At 37.0% G+C, this 19,937-nt stretch overlaps 1 protein-coding gene across 5 annotated transcripts in view; it reads right to left on the reverse strand.

Annotated features, from left to right (window-relative positions):
* Positions 1 to 19,937, reverse strand: part of CDK13 (cyclin dependent kinase 13) — a 47,545-nt gene that overhangs the window by 5,343 nt on the left and 22,265 nt on the right. For 2 of the 5 annotated variants that reach the window (XM_053965106.1, XM_053965114.1), the window contains exons 6-13: positions 15,601 to 15,790; positions 13,033 to 13,089; positions 10,316 to 10,417; positions 10,128 to 10,205; positions 7,947 to 8,063; positions 6,897 to 7,028; positions 4,378 to 4,583; positions 889 to 1,269 (exon numbers count right to left, since the gene is read on the reverse strand). In XM_053965106.1, coding sequence (XP_053821081.1) covers positions 889 to 1,269; positions 4,378 to 4,583; positions 6,897 to 7,028; positions 7,947 to 8,063; positions 10,128 to 10,205; positions 10,316 to 10,417; positions 13,033 to 13,089; positions 15,601 to 15,790 — 1,263 coding nt within the window. Of the gene's footprint in view, positions 1 to 888; positions 1,450 to 4,377; positions 4,584 to 6,896; positions 7,029 to 7,946; positions 8,064 to 10,127; positions 10,206 to 10,315; positions 10,418 to 13,032; positions 13,090 to 15,600; positions 15,791 to 19,937 lie in introns of all 5 variants that reach the window. The other 3 variants (XM_053965079.1, XM_053965088.1, XM_053965097.1) reach the window with 2 other exon arrangements.

Raw genomic sequence — 19,937 nt, forward strand, 5'->3', positions numbered from 1 at the left:
GATTGCCAAGCAGTCAGTTAAAGAAAAACAGTACAAGCTCATTAAAAAAAACCCACAGCAAAAGCAAACAACCAGGACAAAATGCAAGCAACACAAACACTAAAAATTCAAAGAAGGATCAAAAAAGATTCACAGATAAGGACAGAAGTTTCACAGGACAAAGGGCCACCCTATAAAAGAACAGCAAAACTCAAGGTTTAAAATAAACACAAACAAAAAAAGCACACCTCTCAAAAAAAAAAAAAAACCCCAAACCCTCCATGAACAGCCCCAAAGCATTTCAGAATATTTCTTTCAACAGCTGCAAACACCACAAAACAATATATGAACCGCTATAATAACCCTAAACTTGCAAGCCAAAAACATGAACAGAGCTCTAAACTGTGAGAAGACTACAGAAGCCACTACTATACCTCAGTGGAAACCTTTAGCCAAGTGTGTGTGACAGTTACAGATAACTACTGAATTTGACACTAAGGATCTGCTCTAGTCAGCATTAGAACCCAAAATAAAATACTGTCTCACCAAAATAAGCTTTTACCCAAACACACAGTCAAAACTGGCAAGTTGCATCTATGCATCTGCTAGAAAAGACTGTCTTCACCACCACACTCACCACTAAGAAAACCCCAACCCCCAGAATAACAATCAATGTTTCATCACTAATACTTTTGCACCTCTTAGGTTGGCTATTGCTTGCTCTGTCTGCACAACACCTGTTAGACTAAGAGACAAATTCTCTGATCCAGACTTAAAATGTGACCAAATCAATTTAATCTCCTATACTCACACAGATACATATGGCAAACATGTTAATTCTCTACTCCCAAACTATTACATCTCCAGTGCTCCAGGTATTTGCTAGTTAGCAATAAAGGTCTTCAGTACCTGCAGACATATATAACGACTTGATCAGATGTGGGTAGCCAGGTGCTGGAGATTCCACGTCGTCCCGGCTGACAGACACAGGAGTGGCAGGCTCTGGAGGCTGCCTGAGTTGTAATGACATTTCATTTCCTGATCCATTTTCCTTCTCCTCCAACACAAAATCTTTTTGTTTTGTTTGCTGAGCCTTTATTAACTGAGACAACAGAACAGCAAATGCACTCTGCACAGCTGCCTGGGCAGCATCAGTCTCCACTTTAGGCTGACCCAGCTGAGCAGGTGGCACAGGGGGCTGCGTGACCATCGGCTGTTTTAGAAGCTCCAGCTCTGGAGGTGGTGGCGGAGGCGGCGGCGGCTGCTGCTGCTGTTCTGACTGTTTTTCACCTGCTGACAAAATTCCAGCAGGAAGATTTATTTTATTTAGTTGCTGTTGAGTCTCTGGGTTTACCTTAATATTCAATACTTGGGCAAACTGTGCCAAACTAACACTTGTTTTAGACTGTAGCAGGTTTAGCAGGATTGCCACTTCATTCTGGTTTAACTGCTGTCCAGTGCTTGTTTTTGCTAAAGACAAAAAAGGTGTTTTTAAGTATTATTTAGAATTGGCATATTTCAGAAACTCAAAAGAAGACAACTGTAGCATGGCTGACACAACTGGCAAAGCATGGGTTTGGACAACACAGAAATGGAACACTTTTACATATTAACTATCTTTGGGGAGTTTCTATAGGAAACAGAACAGTAAGATCCAACATAACCAAAGCAACTTCCATGAGGTGCACGCACGCACTTAGACAGATGGAAAAACACCAAGCTAGAGCTCAATTTTCCACAATATAACTAAGTTGGGGCTTAAGACCACCTGCTTTAGGCAGCTGTAAGACTTCCAATCCCCACAGAATTTCCTATCTTTGACATATCACAACCCTTTGTTAAAAAGTAGCGATCTTCAAAATCCATTTCCAGTCATATTCCAGCCCATTCTAATTCAGCATCTGGGTTTTAACACCTGCCCAAGACGCCTGGCTCTAGATGGCCTAGGAGCTCACAGTATAAATGCAAAAGGCAATGCTGACTTTGAGGGAGAAGAAGTCAATTACTCAGTAGCAGGAAATATGTGATAATATACAGTTAATTCAATTAAATGGAGTTTACCACAAATAAGAGCAGATTATGATGATGCAGGGAATATGAATAAGGAAGTTTGGGTGTTTGAAGCTGAAAAACTACTTTGATATTCACTCTGGTGATTTATTTTGAAAGAAGTGAAGCAATATGGATTGTAACATGCCCTATGAGCCAATGATTCAGAGAAGAAAGCAGTTAAAAAATTAGAAAATGAGTGTGTGAGCAGGCTGGCTGAGCTCTGAATTTTTCTTAACCCAGGTCAGCAAAACACATTCATTCCTCTTCTATCCTTGCCTTGTGCTATCTTAGCAATATATCAATTCATAGCAGATTAGAAGCCACGCATAACCAACAAAAATATAAAGCATTTGCCTTGCAAGATTTAAGAACAGCATGGCTGGAAAGTGCTGCAAAACCCACAACCCACAACTCTACTTGTGGATGTGCACCACGATACAAGCACTTGGAACTGACTTAAGTAGAATCCAGGGACTTCAAAATTGCTTTGTATCTATATGAATATAATCCATCTTCTATTCAGCGATACAAAAAAATAAATCAAAATTTCTTATGCCTTATGCTGACTCTCACTCAGATGTTGTGATTAACGGAAGATTTTGTCACATCTGAGGATGGTACACTCAATATTAAAAATTTCTCTCAAACTCTCAGTGAAAACTCATCAGAAAAATGCCAAACAGGGAAACTAATCTACCTATTCCATACTCTTTAGTTAGCTTTAAGTTCATTCTAACAGGAAACCGTATTCTGGAAAATCTGTCATAACAAAATTATTGAGCTCTGAACAGTTCCCATTAAATTGCAAAATGCAATAACCAGGGGTCCCACTCATGAATCAGAACACTAGCAATTGATGCAATGTCTTTTTAACCTCTCCTTTTGGGGTGCTTAGAAACAAATGCAGAGTTTTGGCCAAAGCATGTATTTGGTCATGGAGCTATATAATGTGTCTTATTAATAATATTATCTAAGGTGCATTATGGCTTCCAGAAGTTTTTGTTCCATACAGGAAACGCCTCTATGTGCCACTGAAAATTAAATTGTCTTCTTTTCTATGTAGACATATTTTTCTGTGCACATATGGGTAAACAGCAATATAGGTCTGAATGATTCCTTGTCTGTTTGCTTCGGGTTTTTTGCATAGTCAGTATTAATGACTAATAGTAGTCTCTCATCAGGCTGTTATGTTATAAAAGCACAAAGAAGATAACTATCCTTTGGACTCTTTAAACTTCTAATATAGTTTCACTGATGGGAAAAAAAGTTACAGAAAGTCATTCTTGAAAATGCTGTCAAAACTTTAGCCTAAACATATGGATTAGCAGAATCTTGCAGCTGGTTTACAGTGAGAAACCAGATGAATGGTGCAAGAGGCAATAAATTGCAATAAAATACTATCAAAATAACTACTTTCAATGTATCTTTGCACAGAATATTTGGAGCTCTGCTCTACTGTTAAATTAAGGTTTGATTCAAGATGGTTAGTATATACAACTGTCAGATGCTATGAATGCATAAACTGTGTTTTTTAGCTGAATTCCTCTATCAGTGCCATAGGATTTATGCTTACTTTGCACCATCAAAAATGGTCTAACATTTAACTTACAGGTATCCATTTGGTGTTGTTACTATTTGTATTTCTACATATTTTATAAGGACTATCACTTAACTGCTGAGTATTTCAAATGCCCTCCATACTGGAACCATTACTTTGTTATATTTGTAAAATTAGTCTCAAGCAAGATACTTTGTTAAAGTTTCAGAATTACTGGCAGTGCAATTCACAGTAGTAGATACTTCATGTTATACCAGCTTCTGGGGAGGGGGGGGGTTGTTTGGGGGTTTTTTTTGTTTGTTTTTCTGTTTTGCTTTGTTTTTTTTACAACTTGATTTAGCCCCAACAACCTGAAAACCTGAAGACTAACATAACGTGCAGATGCAATCCGTTCCATTTAAAATTACAATTGTTCTAAACTCTGCCTTCTGATCAGTTTATCAATACCAATAAAGCTCATCCTATCTATGGAGATTGTGAGAAACTTTGAACAGCCACTGACTTGTGGAACTGCCAAAGAATCATAGATGAGCAAGAGCTAAAATCCCCTCAAAATACAGAGCAAGCAAGTTAGTTGCTCTGACCAGGCTGAAAAGTTAAGTAAAATTGGAAAGGAACACTTACGTTTCCAAAAGCAAAGGCAAACCTTTTGAAAGAAAGATTAAACTTACAATACTGTTCCTCCCTCAAGAATCCAGGAGATGCCAATACTCTGCAAATAACATCTAAAATTTCTAGAGGTGCAATCCAAGCAGTAGGTAATTATAAGAACTGAAAATATTACTGACCAAGTGCTACACTAGAGCTGCCCTGAGTTTTGAGTTGGGAAGAAGTTTGCATGCCTTGTGGGGTGTTGGTTCTGCTCTCATCCATGCCTAGAGACAGATCCTTCCTAGGGACTTTAGCTGCTGTAGACTCATCAGTCATGCCCATCTGCTTCTGTCTTCTGCGTTTCTTACTCCACAGCTCATGGCAATCCTGCCACAAAGGAAGGCTGTAAAGAATGATTTGAGATAATTAGTTTTATTCCTATTTTTAATTTTTTTTTTAAATCATACTGGTAAAAATACTTAAATTATACATAATGTAACTTCTGAAAGGTGAACCTACTGGAACCCAGAAATACATCAGGAAACATTCAAAAGCCAGCAAAATCTCAGACCTGCTTTTTCTGGCTGAAAACTCTACTGAGTGCCTCTTTCAGAAGCACATGTTCTTCTGGCAGAAAAGGAGAGAAAAAGTATCTTAAAATGAGAATTATTTTCCTAATTATTTGTGTAACTCAAAACTTCGAAATCAACACTGACAGTTGCTATGAAGTATACAACTTGCATGCTACCTAATAACTAAGTTATCAATATGAAAGTATTTTTTTCAGGGTCCTTCTGTCTGCTTATAAAGTACTGCTGAGTCATTAGGTCACATATTTGTCCACAGTAACAGACATGGCTATCTAGTATTTATAGTGTACAGCTCAGGCAACCAAGAAAGTAGGGGGGGAAGAAGGAAAAAGTTGCAGAAATAAGTTGCATGAATAAGTATCACTTGACACTACCAAAGCTGGGATACCGGAAGAACAAGGGGATACCCTATTTAAGACATATGAATGTAGAGGCAAAATTCTCCTAAGAAACGTATCTGCCACCAATTCTGTCCTTCCATTACAACTCCTTGCAGGCATCTCAATTCTGATTTCCTGAGGAACACAAAGACCCACAGAAATACTGAGATGGGCAGTAAAAATAATGGTTTAGGTTTTCCTATTACATATTAACTGTCTTAGCAGTTCTGTCACCCAGAAACATAGAAAAATTAGCTGACAAATGACAAGAGACACTGGAAAGGCAATTATGTCAACCATTTCCTTTATTCTCTCCCTCCACCTGCCAAGTATTTTCTGAAAAACAACGGGAAGCAAGAACTCATTGTGAGAAGTATCCTATGGTCCTTCCAATCAGCATGTCACTTTCTTTGGATGAACAGCTGCTCCTTCCCAAAACAGAACTTCAGTCTCTCAAGAGAACAGTCGACACTTTCCTGTGGTGTGCCAGAAGTAAGTGTGGTTCCTCCTAATTTTTAAAAGGACACTAGTGACCAATTTGTTTTGGATTTCCATATATCAGCTTCTAGAATGGATGCATTATCACATCCCTGAAGAAAAGATTATCTTCCCATTCACTTACTTTAAAATGCATATAAGCAACATGCTGTACAAGTGGTTTTGAAACTTCAGCAAACAGCTTGAGACTGCTCATTTCTGATTTTCACAGAGTGATATAGTTATATTCGGGCAATGAAACATCTTTGGCTCATGTTTCAGAACATTAGTAATGTTTGCCCAGAGAGGTTGTGGAGTCTTCCTCACTAGAGATACTTAAAAACAATTTCGACACAATCCTGTGCCATGTGCTCTGGGATGACCCTGCTTGAGGACAGAAGCTGGACCAGATGACCCACTGTGATCCCTGCCCACCTCACCCATTCTGTGATTTTGTATAACAACCTTGTATATAACAGGTAAGTCTAGAAAGAATTTTAATAAAATCCTTAGATCAAAAAACCCTTAGATAAAAAGAAGTCAGTACAGGCTGCCTTGAAGGTTCAGTTTACTCAAACAATATCACAGATTCTATGTTCTGACAGCTATACTGAGGAAAGAATGAGACCTGCAGATTCTCTAGTACTTTTTCATTGTTTTCCTTAGGACATGCTCCAATATGATTTGTACTGATTAAAATGACTGCAAAGTCACTGCAAAAATCCTACAGGACAGTGCAATACACTTCTTCTAGAGAAACTGATAGGAACAACCCTGCACAATTTCACTTTTCTTGCCTGTAAAACCAAGGCTCTCATCTGCCTCATGAAACAATTTATTGTATTTCACTTTAACTGTCAGGTACCTGCGCAGAACTCTATACCCACTGTCATTCTATCATCAAAGACAGCAATTCAGATTCATGGAGGATCTCAAAATCCCTGGAAAAAGTAGACTGATAAACTGAGATAACAAGAAAATTATGCTTTTTAAATATTAGAAACATTCATAGAAGAATATTTTCTTTAAAGGTAGTAACTCAATAACTAGTTCTAGGAATGACAAATCAACTCTGTTATCTATCTATCTGTGACTATTGTATGAGTCACTTAGCTACACAAGCATTTTACTACAGAATCACCTTTCAATAACTGTATACGTCAACATTTCTGCCACCATCTCCTTTACTGAACCATAATGAACTTATTGAAATTGGTGCATGTTCACACTTCCTAAAGGTCAGTAGCATTACCAGCCGAAATTACTTACTCTGGAGGAGGCATTTTAGATGGCTCCACATCTCGCAGAAACTCACACTGAAGAGCTTGTTCAGCTGTGCAGCGCTTGCTGGGATCCAGGGCAAGCATATAGTCAAATAAATCTAATGCAGCTGGTGGGATGCTACAAAAGTACAAAACAGAGGAAAGCATCACATCTTTATTTTGTATCACACATATCTGTGAAAATTTTTAATGAACATATCCCTTCCAAGTTGATCAGGAAGTCCTCAGGCAACTTATATACTAACAAAACACACCCACAACCTGAGCTTGATAGTAAGAGGCAGAAATAAACTTAGCCTTTTACTACCTGTGCTATTATATAACCCAAGCTTTCTTTGCCTTGCATTGTTTCATTGCTTGAAACCTTGTACTTACAAAAAACCACCCCCACATTTTAAAGCCAAGACTATATTTTTACATTTTGAAATTTACCACTAGACTTTTGCTTGATTCATAGACAATAATTCCATTGCTTCAAAGATATTAGTCTCATTAGTATGACCAGGATGACGCATTTCTCTTGAAATCCACTGCACCTGAAGGAGGGGAACAACCCCTTTAAAATAAGCTAACAGCTGTTTTCCATACCTTTCACTTGTGATATATACACAAAACTAGTCCAATGGTAATACTTTAGAACACATGGTTCAAGTAACTCCTCTGTGTTGAATGAGTTTATGACACAAAAGACTAATGTTAGCCAGACTACATACTTAGCTGTAGCCAGTTTTACCAATAAAAAACAATTAAGTACTCTGAGCTGTTTTTTGGACAGGGCAACAAGCAGGTGTACCAAACAAATATTTCCTTAGATGAAAGCAGACATGGTGGCTGAAATTTTAGGGCCTTCTTTCCTCTTCTTGACACTCCTATTAAATAAGGGTTAATACAAGGTCTGTGGGAATCATGGGAAGGACAAGAACCTAAAGGCATTTTTCTTTACACTTGATCTATGCTCGTTCTCCAGAAAATACGGAAGTTCATAAAGTCTCTGGGAAAACTATTACAATTGACTAAACTAGTTCTTCATCCTTACAAAGCAAACTCTTCTCTCAGTTTTCGACGATACTGCTTCTTTGGTTTCATTGTGTTGAAATAAGCTAATTTTATAACATCAGGCCACACTGCTGGACAAGGACTTCCGCAAATTCGGCTGTACCAAAAAGAAAGGAAAAAAGGGTATGAGATCCAAAACCACAAGTGAGCACAGCTGTCATTTTTATTCTTGCAAGTACAGTGAAAACAAAATAATTTTCAATTTTCATGTTCAGGTTATTTTTAGCTAAAATTTCTCCACTGTCAAATGCCCAACACCATTAAATAATGGTGAATTGTCTACAAAGGGTGATCACCCCACACTGACTAAACTTACTGTTTCTGCCTCAGTCCAGCCCAAACATCCTCTACACAAATGTTTCCAAAAATGTAGCCAATTACATCTGAAGAGTTCTCCAGGTATCTGACTAGAAAACTGGATGGCCCACATTTAGACTAACTTTTGTGTCCTTAGCTCCCAATGCCACTGAAGAAAGATCTACCAAATAGCTGAAAAAGCAGTTTTCACTGAGAATTTATTTAATGCTAAAGACATAAAGGAAAAAAAACAAACAATTCAGTAAGTCCTAAAGGCAGCAACCACTAGAAACCCTCTGTATTTTTTACTTCAGTTATGAGTTTTATGCCTCAAGCCTCATCTTGGAGCTGCCAATACTATTATGCCCCACATTCCATCTCCATCCTTTTTTTCCAATGGCTAAGTACAAGTTGATCAACACCACACTTCTGAGCAGAAGAACTACTAAGGTATTTCCATATATGCAAGGTTTCAAATTCTCATGCAGACAGTCATAAAAGGACATTTTGCAAATGCATTTCCCTAGATCAGCCCTCCTTTTCTTAAGATTTAAATGGTTAGTGTAAGAGACCCCAGGTGCTATGCAAACCAATCTGACTTTACACTGGCTGGGGTATGTAATTTTCAGGAGGGAGAATTAAAATGATGAATCTCTTACTATCAAATGTACTTCAGCTCTGTCTTTGATAAATTTTGAAAATATAAATGTAGAATTGTTGACTGCAACATGATCATAGCAGAGATGTTCATAAAACTGATATATTATGTTCAAACAGCAAAAAATGCATCACATCAGTGAAGATGGAAATGAGCTACAAACAGAAGCTTCCAGCAGAAGGACATGACAAAGTTTGAGTTTTGTACCAGAGGTTAAACACAAAGAAAAACTTCGAATTACTCATTCTCATGTGCTTCAATGCCATCTAGTGCTCAAAACCAATATTTCCCAAACTCATGAGTTTAATTCTTCTTATACCAAAAACAACCACTGATCTGCTTTGCATCACCTAAAACCTTCATTTTTTTTCAGGCCAGCTAATACCACATTACACAGAAGCATGCTACTGTTCAATCTGATTTGAAAAACATCTCAGTATATAACTTTGTAATATTTTTTACTAAGTTAATTTGACCATTTATTGTTCACTTTCTTTAAGTTCTGTAGGACTCACTCCCTTTTCCCCTCTTTTCTAGGAAGAGCATCTCTCCTCATTTACAAAGTCAATTATGATATCGGAGCCAAAAGCAGATTTTGCTTGCTGAATAAAGGGAACGAAAAAGATGCTCTGATTCCACTGAATGAAATACTTATCATTCTATGATTTATTGAAAACAAGGAAAGAAACAGAATTTTTATCTCCACCAAATGTCTGGTAGTTTGTAAAGGAACAGAAATATTCCCACAAAAATAATAAAGCTAAGATGTGTACATGGTAGGCTTGAAACAAGAACTCATGGCCAGCAGCATGCCAAATACCTGTTCCTCCCAAATCCCACTTGTCCTTATTATTGTCCATGTTCTCATTCTGATTTGCTGCAAGGAAGTTGCAACATCATCTTAAAAATTACAGGCATTTTGATTACTCTCTCTTTATAATTTCAGCAATAGGCAACTCCAGGTACTCTACAAAAAACCATCTTACTTGTCAAGGGTACATTGCTAGGAACACAGAACACTCAAAAAACCCTTCATGTCTGTGCCAAAGTCACTTGCATTAAATGCCCCTCAAAACCTCTAACATCTCACTCGAGGCAGTAACTGAGCACTTGCAAGTATTTGCAGTGGATTATCTCAGATTTTAACACTAAGAAAAGAAACCTGTCAGTTTATGAGGCACCTACGTGGCAGTGCTTGCTAGTTACCTTATGAGTTCCAGTTGAGCAAGTTCTTGATTTGCTTGAAATATTGGCTTTTTTGTAAAAAGTTCACCCAGGATACAGCTGTAAAACAGTTTCGCAAAATTCGATCATTATGGCTTTCAGTACAGAATGATAGAAACTTCATTTTTGGCTTGTTTTTATCCTTGCTAGGCTTCTATCCAAACTCTTACCCACAGCTCCAGACATCGATAGCTGGTGTGTATCTTTCTTCCCCAAGGAGAAGTTCAGGAGGCCGATACCATAACGTAATAACTTTGTTGGTATACGGTCGGCTGTTGGAAGGAGGAAAAAGAGAGTACTATCATTTTAGTATGATCACACTTCTGAAAAAATACCTTAAGGACTTTACTTCTGTGATGCTGTTTAAGAACAGTACAATCTTCCACACTCTTTTTAGTCCTGCAAAGCTGTAACTGCACAAAAGCAAACACAATTGCCAGATGAAGACTACAAACAGTCAGATTGAAGATCTAAATAATAATCACACAGCCACCTTATGCTACATGAATAGTGTACCTCCATTATTATTCAGAAAGCAATACTGCATATTTATTACATTGCTAGTCATTTCAGGAGCAGGACTCACTTAGATAAAACCAGTAACTTCCATGCACTTATTGCTTATCACCGCTTCTTCTGGAACTTCATCATTCACCAATTTTGATTCCAAAGCCTGGAATGCTTCTAGTATCTTCCTATATTTTACAACATCTTTAATTCTCCACAGCTCTAACAGGAAATTTTGGTCACTGTGAATAAACCTTTCCATCCTCTCACTAAAGCAAAGATTTCTACTAATGCAGACACACATTTTTTTGTGCACAGGCTGAACTACAGCATCAACAGTTCAAAATGGAAAGCAGAGAATAGATGTTCGATTTTGGTTTTGTTTCAACCATGGTGCTTTAAAAGTTATTCCAGAATTCTTTCCGTTTTTTCCAGTTTTTCACTAGGTGAAACTTTTTTTTTCAGTTACTAACACAAGGTAACTCCAAACAGAAAGAATAACATTAAGTATGAACAACCCTAGAATGAAGCCTAACAAGCTCTTATAGCATTCTCAGTAGTACAGGTATCACTTCTGTAAAATCATCTGAGTCTTTCTTTCATTAAGGCACATAACTCCAATTCCTTTTTAAAAGGTAGCACGTTTTTGGAAACAATTCCATCATTTATCATTTTTATCTCTGAAGCAAGCATTCCCTATGAAATGTTTACATGGTATGGACTATGTCTACAGATACATTGCTCATATGTATTAGTATATGGTGGTTTTTATTTGAACACTTGTCTTGTCATGCAATCTGTCATACCTCCTACTCCAAACACATTAAATCTACCAGAATAACATTTAAAGGAGCACAACTACAACAACCAGTGGGAATTTACTTATATTTTTATTTCCTCCCCATTATGCCCCTACTAAGTTCTGTACCCTTTCAAACAGTATTAAATTCTAAACAACACTAAACCAAATGCAAAATACATGAATTAAAAACAGCAGCTATTATACACTTGTTGATATACATTAATTATATCTGTTACTGCAGGTCAGAGGAAAATGAATGACAAAAGAATTGCCAAAAGTCTATTGAGATTCTAATTATTCTCCCATGTTCAACTGGCAATTCTGTTAGCTAGCTTAATTAAATCTTAAGCTTGGTTTCATTTATGCAAAATGGCATAACAACGTTGCTGTTTCATGTACAGTAAAATTGGTTATTGGCATTATAAGGACACTGAACCTTTAATCCTTAATGAACAGTGAGTTTTACAAAGAAAATTTAAATTAATTTAAAAACAGACATTAAAAAAACCCAAGCAAAACATGGTAAACCAGAGGAAAAAGCCCCATTAGGCCAGTTTGGTGCAAGTTAAAACAAGAAGGTAGGATAACATCCTTTTATTATTAAGTACATCCAAACCAAAACATAATTAGCTAGCAGACACTTAAGAATATTTCACTTTGCTATTACACTAAACAGTTTTCCTAACTGTACTTAAGCATATTTTCCTGAAATAAGAGTTCTGAGACAATAGCTCAGTGAAACTAATGCTGCTAACACATTTATCAACAACCTAAGAGCTGTGTAGAAAACAATAAACCCATAAAGCTAACATTATGGATATTATTTCTCAAATTAGACATGCAGAAATCAAAGTAATGTCAGGTATCCAACCATCTCTGTATCTAACCACCTCATGGACATATTACTGGAGTGAACATTCAGCCTGGATTTTGGAAAGTACAAATACTACATTACAAATAAATACTAAAGTTCTTAATCATAAAAAAACTGTGCACCTGTTTCCTGGAGTATGAGCATAATGAAGCCAAGAACAACAGAAGCACAAGTCACAAGAAGTTTCTGAATAACTTTTATTTAAACTTTTATCTCTGTTTCCAGCAGATTCAACAGCACTGACTGCCTAAAGAATACAATGAACCCCTTGAAATGTAAAGTTAAATCTTACACAAGAGTAATGCTTATTGAATAGGAACTGCATGATACTTTGTGCCAGCAAAAAAAAAAAAAAAAAAAAAATTTTGCTTTCCCTAAATAACATCTTTGGTATACCAACAGAAGAAATATACCTCAGGTTTACAGGACCAGAAACTTAGGACTGTAAGTTAATTTCCAATCAATATATGGCCACTCTCTACTATTATTTATCCAGAACATCTGGAAAATCAATATACTTGCACAAAGAGACTTCTGTGGTTTTATGCTATGTAAGACATGTATTTCTTTCACTTTCCTAAGCAATTACTTGTATTACAGTACAGTAACATTTCCTCTAAACAAAACAGTCTTCTGTCCCTCATAATAGCTATGCAAAAAGATTAAACTTCTGAATGCTTTTTCACAGGGTAATTGTATCTTACCTTTCTTCTGAGTTGTACAACCGAGCAAGCCCAAAATCGGCGAGCTTTATCTGCCCTCTGGTGGAAAAAGCAAATAATTATTTAGTGGTTAATCCTGTTAAGCTTTCTTCCCTCAAAATCAGGTAAAGTTTAAGACTGCAACAGCTGCAACTGATCTTCACCAAACCACATTAATGAAGAGGCAATGCTCTGCTATCTCTGCATCTCTCCAGTAAATAGTATGCTAACTCACTGAATAGCAAAGACAAGTAAGCAAAATTTGGTATGCTTATCAAATGGCATTTACATTATTGGATGTTAGTAAAAATTTAGGTCTATCCCATAAAATATTCTAGTCAGTAACTCTGCAGAAAAAAAAACTGAGAGAAGAAACTGCTATTTTTTCAGGCCTTACTGCTAGCATGAGTACATGTACAGCTAACAAACATCAGCAGTCATACTTCCTTCTAGGAAGCCAAAGTCCTGTTCTGCACTTGTACATTTTAAATATAGCCCTTACATCAGGGTGACTGACCAGATAAGGGCTTCTATTTTTATCAGCAGCCAACTTGCTGAATGACATAGCCCCTAACCCATTCCTGAGTATTTCCATATATGAGGGGAAGAGTAGAAGATACAGAGCTCTTGCAGTTCCCACAGCTAAAAGGCACTGCTCTATGACCAGAAACTCCCACTACTTGTAAAGTCTGGATGATTCAAACAGAAAGCTATCTGCAAGCTTCTCTAACACATGAAATGAGTGTTGGACTGTTATATGTGGTTTTTCTTTTCTGCAAACTTTCTATCAACTTTAATAACTCCCATCACTTTCAAATATTATGTATTTTATCAAATTACGGCAAGATTTGCTGCTAGCATGATGATTCTGTGGTAACAGCATGTACATGATCATTTTGTGGTGACACAATATACAGGTTATTGTTTCCATCCACTTTTCTCCTCAGACCTTTATTCTGATTTCTTGGAAAACACACATAAACAAAGAAATGCTCCCCTCAAATTTACATGCTTATTTCTGAGAATGTATTTGTAGAAGATTATTTGTATTTGCTCAAAAATTCATTGAAGTTGCCTATGTAAAAGATACATAATCCACATGTTTGGCTTCAGGCTGCAACTAGTAATAGGATTTTTTAAACACTGGCTTAAAAAATCATTCAGCTCTACTATCATGTTTTTCTGCTGCTGGTGGAAAAACCCAAGGATGCTCAGACACTGTCCTAGGGGGCAAAAACCCAACTCTGCAACCTGTATTGGAGAGTGCAGTAAAATAACAAGCTTCTCCTCTACCATAAGGCACTCTTCTCCACTTTCAGGTTACACCCAGCTTCTGAGTTCCCAAAGGTGCACACAGAAACACTAACCCTGGAGATCAGCAGGTAAGATTAGGTGAGTGGGCACAATGAGTAATGGGGAGGAACGTGTACATCTGTTTAAGAATCTGTATCATAATCTGGCAAGGCTGCAGTAGGATACAGAGTTGAAACCAGTCAAATGTTAGTTCACTCTAAGGGAAAAAGGAAGACATAGCAAATTTAATTTGGAGAAAGCTGGGAAAAAACTAGGCCTATCAAAATAGACCCTTGATCCATTTTGCCCAGTATTTAATCTCCAACAGCAGCAGTAGATTTTTAGGAAGAACATGTGAACCCATTCCCTTTGGGGCTCATCTTCTTCATACTTAACCACTACCCATAATCACTGTGTTAAGGGTGCTGAAACAGGGATCCCTGTCCATTCCCGTCAGCATGTGTTAATAATTCTATCCTTGAATGTGTCTCATCTTTTTCTGAAATTCCTGACACTACCCAGAAAACTTCCTGTGACAACAAATCCCAGAAGCTGAATACCTACTCTTTCTTCTTAATTATACCCTTTTTTGCTATTATAAACTTTGCTCTTATGTTGCTCCCTGGATTCAGTACTCCAGGTTATGATGCACAACAGTTGGTAATGAAGTCATCCACTATCCTCACACTGGCTTTTGATTTGTTGCTGCTGCTGCAAACTGAAAACACCACACTTACTAATATGATTTGTAATTACCATGTGTTAAAGTAGTATGAAACAAATTATTCTCCCCCTTAGATTATAGCAATAACTGCAAGTTAAGGCATGTTTGAATACGCCTAATCAAATACTCTTTTAAAGCATTATCCTGACTGATGATGACGAGGACCTCAGAACTGTCATGAAGGACCAGCCTAGCCAAACTGCGATCTTGAAATGAGATGGCAGAAAGAATACACTTCAAACACTTACATGCTACAATTCTGTTTTAATATATAACTCAGATAATTCTCCCCCCGTACGCTGACTTAGTAGGATTAAAATTCAATCTTCTTTTTTAACATAGATTAAGTTTGATATGCAGCTGCAGGCTCCAGTGTTAAGCAGGAACATTACTGGATGGATTAGTGTTTTGCAACTGTTTTAAAGAAACAAGGCAATTTAGAAAATAAGTTTTGCTCATGACTCCAATCAGGTGAACTGTGAAGACTGAAATAACAATTTAAAGATGATGTTAACATACAATTTTTGTTACATACTTTTAAGTAATATCCATACCTATTATTTAGTAGAATATTTGAACATTTGATATCTCTGTGCAAAAAATTCTTCTTGTGGCAATAGGCCAAGCCCTCCATCAGCTGTCTCATAAAAGATTTAATATGATTTTCATTAAAATGAACCAAACCAGATTCCAGCAATCCCATCAAGTCATGGTCCATATATTCAAATACCAGGTAAAATGCACCTACAAAAGAAAGGGAAAGGGACAAAAGAAAGGAGAAACAGACAAAAAAAACTGATTTAACAGCAGTCCAAAGCATTGCTGTTGTCTTTTTTTGTAAATCAGAAGCATTTTCATACAACTACTTAGATCTTCTGTGGTATTTATACCTATATCTCATGTCCAATGAAATACAGTACAGGAAATTTTTAATAAATTGCTGTTTGATATAAACAGTTATACTAGTCAAATGTTTGTGAAAAGAAAATGTTACCACATGGTGCTTTAGTATAGATGAACATGTGCTCTCCCTACGGCTATCAAACTCCACTCATTTTATTTCAATAAAAATGAACTGTGTTAATATTACCTATGTAAAATTTGGAGAGGAAATCTCGAAACAAAATATGTATAAGCCTTATTGTGCATTATTGTTCATCTGTCATGACTCAGTGATTAATTTTTTTAAAGATTTCCATGCAACCGGGTCAGAAATAAGCTGGCCCTTCTCAGACTATATACCTATAAGACAGGATAAAATGGGAAAGCAGAACTAACCTACTAGTAATAGCAACTCTGCAAAGACAGACTTCATATTTTAAGTTGCCACTTGCATACATTCAGCACAAGAGAGTCTGGTCTTATCTTACATTGGCCTGTATAATTCTACCAATAAAGCCATTAATGCCAAGGCTCTTTGATATGTATAAGCACTCTTCAAGAGGAAAAATATTGAGTGATTCAGATGTAACAATAACCAATCTCCAATACAACCATTACAATCTACTTTTTGGTACTTCATTCTTTCCCTTCACCCTGGGACACACAGAACAGTGCAGCCCCTGCAGAGTGAAGGAGGCAATGCAGAAACCACATTCAAGTGCGTCTGTCTACCTTGCATTTCTAAAACCTCCTTAAATCTTCCACTACAAATAGTTTCTACCCAACAAGAACTCATTACATGTTCTTGTTCCTAAAAAAGTTTAAACTCAAACTAGTGAAAATCTTGGAGCAATAATGAGAAGTCAGATTGACAGAAGCTGTACACAAACATGGCCACATTCTAATGAACTGATTCCTCATCTTTTTTAGTAGCTGAAAAGGGAAAAAAGAATGCTAGGTCCATCTGCTATTCAGGAAAAAGATTACTCATACACTAAGTGTTAAACTTGTCACAGTGATCAGCATACATCACCTAAAGCACAGGCCATTGCATACCTCGTTGTTTTTGATTAAGGTCTTTTCGTCCTGTTGCGTATTATACAGAGAAAGCAGAATACTCATTCAAAAATACCCCTGGCAGTTGTCTACAGAGGGGGCAAATCCGGAAGTGAATCAAGCAGGTTCAACACAATCCTAGCCATCACTTCACAAGGAGAAAGGGAAGTATTAAGAGCTATGAATAATCAAAAGTCTGCTGTGTTACTATTTGCGTAACTGACTTCACCAATCCAGTTCACCAGTTTAACATAGAAATGCACAGAGGCTCCTAATCTTCGCATTTTCAAATTAGATAGCCGGCAATCTGCTGTTCGAGCTACTTCAATGATGACTCAAGTACGAGCCATGACATATTTTTAAATGCTTTCAAACAAAACACCTGATATTAATGCTGCAGTGTAAGAAAAACCTAGATATGCCCTTCAGAGGATGTCAGCTCAACAAAACTGAATGAACACCAGTGAATCTTGGTACCTTCTTGCTCTGGAGTACAAGAGAAGAGGTAACTCTGTCATGGCAGCTGGCTGCACATGTGTATATGACAAGGAGAAAGATTGACTGTAGAACTCTTTAGTGATAACAGCTGAACAGAGACCTCTTGTTTATATGCAAAGCAGGATCCATGCCTTGAGCAATTTCCTGCTCTGTCACTAACTCCCAGGATATTTTCACTGCTATTTACACACTATAACCAGTAATCACAATTGGTACCCTCATGCAAGAAGGAAAGCTGACAATAATAGAGAAGATTCATAAACAAAGCAGAGTAGTACCTGGAAGGTGACACCTGATTATTTACATTCTCTGCAACTCTTATTAGAAAACATACACTAAAACAGGATAAATGCTACATATTCCTTCCTTATGAGATCAAGAGCATTCATTACACTTGTGCATTCTTGCCTATTTCCTAACTCCACATTATTAAAATTTGTTTTAAAAATAAAAACTGGTAAAATCTTCATTTAGTATAAGAAAATATGAAAATTAGTCTATTAACCTTGGCAATCTTACGATTCAAGCCTGATTTTCAGTATTACTCAAGCTATCAAGCAAACTGAAGTGGAACTCTTGTTAATTTATTCCTAGACAAACATGGTGCCCTTTTCTGACAGAGATCTGTAGTTTCTGCCAACAAAATCCTTACATTATTCCACCCAATAATTTCAAATTTTCATGACTTTTCATCACATTGGGGGATTTGATCCTCCATAAAAGGAAAAGCAGCAACAGTCATGGAAGACATCACAAATGTCTTCACAAACAGTCATGGAAGACATCACAAATGTCATCACAAACTATGCACAGGCAGAAGTGTGCTTACTACAGCTTAGTCTAAGCTCACAGTATACTTTAGTTCTAATAAAACAAATGATACACAGCCATTTCTGAAAAAAGGAAAATACAGCAGAAAAAATAATAGTTACTTCTTTCATGAGGGCAAAACATTTTGTAATTTGGAGGTTACATTTTAAAATTATGTTTTGCTTGATGCTAGCTTTGCCCAGTTCTCATTTTGGGAAGCAGTGCCGCCATAAAAACACCTAAAGCACTCTCACAGTAAAGGGCATGCAATTCAAGTGAACTCAGAATTACTTACTTGACTTTAAAGTTCCTCATCTTACTGCTGTTGTGTTAAAGACCTGCACTTCCCACCTGTAGTGTGGGAGAAAGCCTAGTCCATTTCCACACACTGCAACAAAGCACTAACAGAAGGGTTGTGTCCTGGCCCCTTTCTTCCACTAACACCATGAAGCTCATCTACTCTCCTTCATCTACTGAAATAATCAGAAATCCTAAGTTGACAGTGCAGCACCTGGAACAGCTGAACAGTAGGAACACTGCCCATTTCTGAATATGGGATAAGAGAGAGCAGCTGAATCTGTTAAGGAGGTACACAATAAATAAAGGAGATCCACATGGATGGAAATAATCCTCACCTTACTCCTTTTGATTGCCCTTGGAAAAATGCACCTTTCTGACCATTTTGTCAGTTAAGACTGATGGGGTTCAGCAAGCAAGATACCAATTTAGACTAATTAAAGGATTAACACATCTCCTCTTGGTCATATGTTTCAGTTCATGGAGCTCTAACAGAAGCAGTTTCTTAACACAAAATAAGCTCGGTTATAATGCAGTAAAGGTTTGCATACAGGAGAGCTAACTCAACAAAACATGGCACTAATGATCTGCAATAAACAGTGTATTTTCTGAGAGGCCAAAAAATCCTAACAAAACATGCTTTGAGTTTTTTGTGACACAGCCAGGCTCTGGTTTCTTTGGACTGTCTTCAAATCACACGAATCCAACAAAACAGGACGCTATTTGTTCCCAAAGACACAAGTACTTTGGACTAGGAAGGGAGGGTGGTGGTGCAGGGAAGAATGATCCAAAAGCCTCCACAGATGATGGCTTTTAAACAAGTATTTTCCAAATTTAATTCAGAGAAAAGGTGTTCAGTGTATCTCAAAATATCTGATTAGATAGAGATCTGAGGACCCAGGAGACCAGAAAGGACACAGTGAATGCAAATTTAAATTCAATTCTAGTATAAACGCATTACAATAGTACCTTGAAATACAGAAATGCTTTAAAGAAACTCCAGTATCCCTGCCTAGTTCAGTGCATAGTATGTACAATGTTGCATTGTGAAACACATTTTCAAAATTTGTTCTGTACTCAGCTTTCAACATGAAGCTCCATCAGATTTTAATTTTGCTACTAAGCCTCCTCCAGCTTCTTCTATGCAATACATAGATTATTCTTACTGTTGATTGATGAAATATAATTAAATTACATTTACTATTTATTTCCTTAGCATTTCTCTTCCAGTACTCATGATGTACAATTCCAAGAGTTTTACGCAGGATTTTATCAGCCACAACCTGAAAACTAAAGAAGAAATTGCCCACCAATTCCTTCAAGTTCCTTACACTTAAATTCCTTAAAG

The sequence above is a fragment of the Vidua chalybeata genome, chromosome 1 (assembly GCF_026979565.1).
Source record: "Vidua chalybeata isolate OUT-0048 chromosome 1, bVidCha1 merged haplotype, whole genome shotgun sequence".
Taxonomy (NCBI): Eukaryota; Metazoa; Chordata; class Aves; order Passeriformes; family Viduidae; genus Vidua; species Vidua chalybeata.